The sequence below is a fragment of the Equus quagga genome, chromosome 13 (assembly GCF_021613505.1).
Source record: "Equus quagga isolate Etosha38 chromosome 13, UCLA_HA_Equagga_1.0, whole genome shotgun sequence".
NCBI lineage: Eukaryota > Metazoa > Chordata > Mammalia > Perissodactyla > Equidae > Equus > Equus quagga.
Window position 1 is genome coordinate 91,789,727 of NC_060279.1, and position 6,914 is coordinate 91,796,640.

At 52.2% G+C, this 6,914-nt stretch overlaps 1 protein-coding gene across 6 annotated transcripts in view; it reads right to left on the bottom strand.

Annotated features, from left to right (window-relative positions):
- Window positions 1-78: 78 nt before the first annotated feature.
- Window positions 79-6,914, bottom strand: part of HIF3A (hypoxia inducible factor 3 subunit alpha) — a 27,715-nt gene continuing 20,879 nt past the window's right edge. For 4 of the 6 annotated variants that reach the window (XM_046681745.1, XM_046681746.1, XM_046681747.1 and 1 more), the window contains 3 exons: window positions 6,511-6,628; window positions 5,282-5,363; window positions 79-2,988 (listed from right to left, as the gene is read on the bottom strand). In XM_046681745.1, the coding sequence (XP_046537701.1) occupies window positions 2,891-2,988; window positions 5,282-5,363; window positions 6,511-6,628 (298 nt within the window). In that variant the 3' untranslated portion in view covers window positions 79-2,890. Of the gene's footprint in view, window positions 3,508-5,281; window positions 5,364-6,510; window positions 6,629-6,914 lie in introns of all 6 variants that reach the window. The other 2 variants (XM_046681748.1, XM_046681744.1) reach the window with 1 other exon arrangement.

Genomic DNA, 6,914 nt, shown 5'->3' on the forward strand with positions numbered 1-6,914 from the left:
AAAGTGACGTGGACACTCAGTCACCCAGTGCCCCCACGCCCCCTGAAGCAAGCCCACAGATGAGTCAACACACAGAGGTCTGGTGCCCACCAAGGCGAGGTCTTTATGGTGGTACAGAGATTAGTGGGTTTCAGAGCCAGCGTGGCTGATCCAGTCCCTTCCCCTCCCCCAGCCTAGCACAGTTCCCTCCACTGAGGGCTCAGGTGACCCCCTGAGGGAGGGAGGGGTCAGACCCTTCTCCCCCCATAGCACCAATCTGGACAGGCCATCCCCTGACGAAACAGAGTGAGACGTGCCTTCCAGAAAGGGGGTGAATCGGGCTGAGAGAGGGAGGCCTTTTCCGTGGGAGACCAAGAGTAGCACCATCGTAGAAAGAGGGTTGGGGGGTAAGGGGGACTCATAGGTGGTGGCAGGGTACTGAGGAGTCCTGGCCTCTCTCCCACCCCATGATATGCATATAGGGCTGTGCGTGTACCTGTGCGGCTGGGGAAGTCTCCTGGATTGCAAGGGAGCCCCAGGTCCCCAGATACCTGGGGTAAAGTAAAGGTAAGTGCACATGTGGAGGGCTGAGATGGGGGTGGTTCTAGGACAGAGAAATGTTAGGGATGTAAGATTGAGAATAGAGAGGCTTGAGCATGAAGTCCATTAGCAGAGGAACCGGGAGGGCAGGGATCTCAAACGGGAAGACTTAAGACAGAGAGTAGGAATTGGGGCGAGGGGAGTAGGGTGAGAAGCCCAGAATAGAGTTAGGAGGGAGGGGTCTGGAATCAGGGAGTCAGAGGTCATAAGATTTGGAACCTGAGGAATCTACAGGATGAGGTCCAGATTCTAGAATCGGAAGCATTTGGAGGGTGCATTCTAGAACCAAAAGAATTTGGATCTGAAATCAGAGGCAGCTGGAGGCTGTGAGGTCTAGAACCAGAGGAATCTATAGAGTAAGGACTAGAGTTTGAAAAAGTGAAGCCAAGTTCTAGAACCAGAGGGATTTTGGAGTTGTAAGATCTAGAATCAGGAGTTGGAAGCTGTAAGGTCTAGAACCAGAGAAATTTATAAGGCAAAGTCTATAATCAGAAGGTGTTTGAAGGCTGAGTTCTAGACCCAGGGTAATTTGGAGTCAAGATCTGGAGTGAGGGGGAATTGAAGATTGTGAGGTTTAGAACCAAAGGAATTTATAGGATGAGGTATGGGATCAGAAGACATTTGAGGCCAAGTTCTATAACCAGAGGAAAAAAAGGAGAACATCAGATCTGGAATCAGAGGGTCCTAGAAATTGCAAGGTCTAACGGTTATGTAGTCTAGAACCAGTGAATGGTAGAGGTCATGAAGTCTAAAGCAAAAGAGAACTGGAGCATGGTATCTGGTTCTGGAAACACTGGTTATCAGATCAAGACATAAAACTCATTTTACTTCTTTTTGATGGGAAAAGCAAGCTTGAGTGTGGCGCGCTGAAAAGGAACGAGCTGGGCATGATGAGGTTTAGAACCAAATTATTTAGAAGTTAGGAAGTCTGAATATAGAAAAAAATGTATTACACATCAGGAAGACTAGAACCAACACAAAGCTTGGGGTTGTGGGGTGCAGAATCAGAGGAGATCGTTGGTGGTAAGATCTGGAATCAGCAGGAGTTGGAGCACGTGACATCTAGCACAAGGGAGATTTACAGGGAGAGGTCTAGAACCAGAGAAAGCCAGAGAGTAAGTTCTAGAACCAGAGGACTCTCGTGCTTGTAGGCTCTGGAACCCGAGGGAGTTGGAGGTTGTAAGGCCTAGAACCAGACAACTTTTGAGACTGAGAGTTATGAAAATAGACAGAATTGGAGGTTGAGAGGTCTGGAACAGGAAAGAGCTGAAGATTGAAAGATCTGGAATCAGAGGAGTTTAGAGGATGCAAGGTCTAAAACAGACCACATTGGAGGCTGTGCAGTCTAGAGCCAGAGAAGACTGGGGGTTGCATGGTCTAGAACCAGAGAAGGTCTGAAGCAGTGTACTCTAGAACCAGAGGGGGGCCAGAAGTTGTATGGTCTAGAACAAGAGAAGGCTGGAGGTCATCAGGTCTAGAACCAGAGGTCAGAAGCAGAGTCTAGAACCAGAGGGGGTTGGAGGTCATGTGGTCTAGAACCGGAGAGGGTCAGAAGTCGTGTGGTCTAGAACCAGAGAAGGTTGGAAGTTGTGTGGTCTGGAAGAAGAGGAGGTTGGAGGCTACACGTGGAACAGGAAGACCACGAATGAACTCAGTGTCCAGGCGAGGCTAGGGGAAGCAGAAGTCCAGAGGGGAGCCGGTAGGCAGAGCCGGGTAGTTGCTTGGGAGGCTGAGGGCTCAATGAGAAGTCGCTGGGGGTGCAGTCTAGCCCAGAGGCCCCCCACCATTGACACCTGAGGGCAGGGGAAGATCAGAGCACCACGTTCTTATGGACCCTAGGCAATTCATAGCAATGAAAAACTTATCATGAACACAACAAAAATAAAAATAATAGTAAAAGAAAGATGGATGGAAAGAAATGTGATTATGGTTGTCAGTACTCCCCAGAGCCCAGAAACACAGATCTGAACCCCAACCTCCCCCATCCCTAATTACCCAAAGTAAAGCCAAGAGAGCTGGAGAAAGGGATGAGGTAACCAGTACGGAGAACCCCAAGGGACGTCCTGAGAGCAGAAGGAGGAGGCCAGGGACCCCCTCCCAGAGGTCACTGAGCTGAGACCACCCCAGAGAGCCCCCAGACGGGCGGGGGCAGAGGGGTGGGGGCTGAGGTAGGCCCGAGGCGGGCAAGGGCCACTGAGAGCAGAGAGGGCACCCCCCTCCTGGCGCCCCCATCCTGTGCGTTGGCTGCCGGCTTGGAGTGTGGTTGAGGTCCTTTCTGGGGAGGAGGAGGGCGATGGGAGGAGGGGCTGGCTCAGTCGGCCTGGGCCAAGCCTGCCGCTGGCTGGAACTGGCTCCTGGGCTGGGCGGTGTCCTCATCCTGGTAGAGCGAGAGCAGAGAGGGGCCCAGGCCTGTGGGGGGAGATGGAAGGTAAACCAGGGGAGAACGATCACCCCAACTTGTCTTCCCTTCCTGACAGTTAAAAGCGGGGGTGGTGAGGCCAGCAGGCCGGGATTCAAATAGCAGTGAAATCCCAGGCGAGTTCTGTTCTCTGCACCTCAGGTGTCCAGGGTGTTTAAGGCAAGAGGTAAGAATCCTGGAGCAGATGCTGCCTGAGTTGGAATCCAGGCTCTGCTATTTACTTGCTGTGAAACCTGGGGCAGGTGACTTCACCTCTCTGTGCCTCGGTGACCTCACCTGTAAAATGGGCTAACAACAGTACCTCCCTCCCAGGGCTGTTATGTGGAGTCGATGAGGGAATCCATGTAGAGTACTTTGAACAATAACTGGTACTGTGAGCACTCAGTACATGAGCTGGAAAACAGGGGTACTTATACCCACCTCATTTAGGAGAATTCACGCATTCTGTGTGCCAGGCACTGGGGACACGGCAGTGAACGGGACAGATGAGACTCCCTGCCCTCGTGGGGCTGACCTTCCAGTGACGGGATCAGTTAGGTCACGGACATAACACATTTGACACAAAGCTTGGCACAGAGTAAGTACTAGATAAATGTTAGCTCTTCATTTACAAATATGTACTGAGGACCTGCGCTGTGCCCAGCCTCACAGTAGAGGACAGCCATGACCAAGACAGGCCTGGACCCTGCCCTCACAGGGCTCACACCCACAGGGAGAAGACGGCCAAAATCTGCCTTGAGCCAGTGACACAAATACCTATGTGAATATGGCCTGTGATGAGTGTTATGAGCCAGCAGCTTAGGAAGTTAGGGAGGGCTTCAAGGAAGGAGTAATATTTGATCTGAGATCTAAAGGATGCAGTAATTAGGCAAAGAATAGAGGGAAAAACATTTCAGGCAGAGGGATCAGCATATGCAAAGGTCCTGAGGCAGCCTCCTCAAGCAAGATGACTTTGAAATCACCACAATGCCCTACAGAGGCCCTATGCAGTCTGCCCCTCACCTCTCACCCCTCTTCTCTCTGCTTCAGCCACACTGGCCTTGTTTTTCCCCAAAATAAGACAGATATGCTCCCACCTCAGAACCTCTGAACTCGCTGTTCCCTCTGACTGGTATGCTCTTCCCCAAAAAACTGTCACGACTCACTCCCCCACTTCCTTCCGGTCTTTGCTCAAATGTCACCTTTTCAATGAAACCACCCCTGGTCATACTCTTTAAAACTGAAATCCCCAATCCCAGAGCTCCTTTTTCCTTTGCACACATTATTTTCCCCCTGGCAGCACTGATTTTCCTCTCTGGCACTCTTTATTGTGTTCGTTTCTTTGTTCCGGCCTGTCTCCCTCGCTAAAATGTCAGCTTCATGAGGGCGAGGATTTCTATGTTTTGTTCACAGTTGTGTCTCCAGCTCCTAGCTCCATGCCTGGCACTCACTGCGTGTTCAATACATATGTGCTACACGGATGAAGGAAAGAATGAATCAAAAGGCAGTGACTGTGGCTGAAACAGAGGGTGTGAAGCCGTGTGATCTGAGATAAGGCAGTGGTCAGGCCCTGCAGAGACTTGAGTCCAAGGTGAGGAGCTTGATCTTTCTCCGAAGGGCCCTAGGGAGCCATGGCAGAGTTTTGAGCAGACGAAGACCAGGGTCAGATTTGAGCTTTGGAGAGACCCCTCTGGTTGACGCCTGGAGGTTTCAAGGGGAGCTATGGCTACGGACAGCTGTGCTGCAGATGATGAGAAGAACGTCAACAAGCACGGCCACTTGCCTCGCGCCCTGTGGAGGGGCCGTGGAACCGACATCGCCACAAGGGCGGACATTGGTTCTTTATGACAAGCCACATCTTAAGCTAAGCTCTGCCTGTGCAGCATCTCCATGAGTCCTCAAAACATCTCCTTAAGGTAAGAGCTATTACCCAGGCCCCAGTCGACAGAGGGGGAAACTGAGGCTCCAGAAGCAGAAGCTAGCTGGCTAAGCCACGCAGCTGGGAATGACCCTGGCAGGACTGACTCCCAATTGGTTCAGGCTCCAGAGCGCAATCAGATGCCAAGGCTTGGCTTCCACCCCAAGGGGCAGCTTTGGCTAGCCCCTGCCTCCCTTGGAGTCTCTCTTTTCCGCTACAGTGCCCCTGAGAGGAGAGACGGGCAGCCTCTTCCCACCAAGGTCACCTCCGGGCACTGACAATCCCCCACCACCTTCAGGATTGTTCCACTCCTCTCTCAACCATCCGAGGTACCTCCCAGGGGAGAAAGGGACCCAGAGCCTCTGGAAACCCAGATTGCTACTCACCCAGGGGCTCATTCAGCTCCAGGAGATGGGTGCTGGGGTCCTGCTGGCTCCCTGGGGCCGGTCCTCCTGTCAGAAGGAAACTCTGCAGGACAGAAATGAAATCATCATCATCATCATCAATATCCAAGGAGGCAGGATGGTGCAGTGGTTAAGGATGCTGTGGGGTTCTAGCTGCTTCTCTGCTGGGTTGTTGTGGGTTGGAGGTGCCTCTCCACGGAGGGTTCCAGCTCTTACCGGGTGGACCTGCTCTGTCAAGGGTCCAGTATCCACCCCGGCCCTGTGCCTTCAGGCCACGCTCCCCGTAGTGCCAGCCCCAGGGCACTGCCCCGGCTCTTGTTGATTCCTACATGCTGCCCACACCTTGGCCAATGGTCCTGTTACTAAATCTCCTCAACATCCCATTGGAGCGTGCTGTTTTCCACCCAGACCCCGAATGAGACAGTTGCTTAACCTCTCATGTGTAAATGTATATTATAATAATAATAATATTTCAAGAGTGGTTGTGGGGATTAAATAATTTAATCATGTGAGGCACCTCGTGCAATCAGTGTCTGATGCATGGCAGACACTCAATAAATACAAGTTGTTGACATTACCAACCACACGCCTCATGTTCGAACAGCCCTGTTCCGAGTGAGGAGCCGGGGTGCTGCCCTGGTTTGCTTTGTTTTTCTACCTCCATCTACCAACAGCCCGCTGAGGATCAGCTAAGGGCCCGCTTTCACTGGATCTCATGGCCATCCCGTGAAATGTGATTATCCCCACTTTCCAGATGAGGAACTGAGGCTCAGTGTGGTGATGTCACCTGCCCAAGGTCTCACAGATAGTAGGTGGCAGACCTGGGACTTGAACCCAAGTCCTGCTGGCTCTAATGTCTGTACTCTTAACGCTACCCTAATAATCTAAGACCAGGACCTGTTCTAGGTTTGGGGTTGGGGGCGCTTCCCTGGAGCGGAAAAGATTCCTACAGATGCTGACCTTGTCATTTCTCCCCTTACCCTGATTGATGTTTCTTCCTAGCACTTACCACTGACTTACATATATTTGCAAAGCCCTTTCATACGCATCAGCTGAAGCGGCAGGTCAAGATCTTATCCCCAGGGGGACTATGACCGTCCGTCTGACCTTCAGGAAGCCCCTGCCTCCTCTTGTCATCCCGTCTATACAACTGTAGGTTTAAGCCCGCTGGGTTCTGAGGGCCAGAGAATCCCACGAACCCCCATACATACCAGGCTGAGGGGAGGCAGCAGGAAGTTTTCGGGATCTGGGCTGGGGGATCGTTTTGGGGGTCTCACTCCCAGCAGCTCCACCCCCTCGGCCTCGTCCTCTGAGCTCTGGGCCAGGGCCCTGCAGGAAGACAGGCAAGAATGTGGAAACACAGCATACCTGGGCAGGTGTGGGCACCAGTGTCAGAAGTGATGAGCGTTCATTCACTCCCCCAAGCACCTATTTATTCCTTTACTTATACACCCACCAATCCATCCATCCACCCATCCATCCATCCTTCCATCCATCCACCCACACACCAATCCATCCATCCACCCATCCATCCATCCATCCATCCACCAATCCATCCATCCACCCACACACCAATCCATCCATCCACCCACACACCAATCCATCCATCCACCCA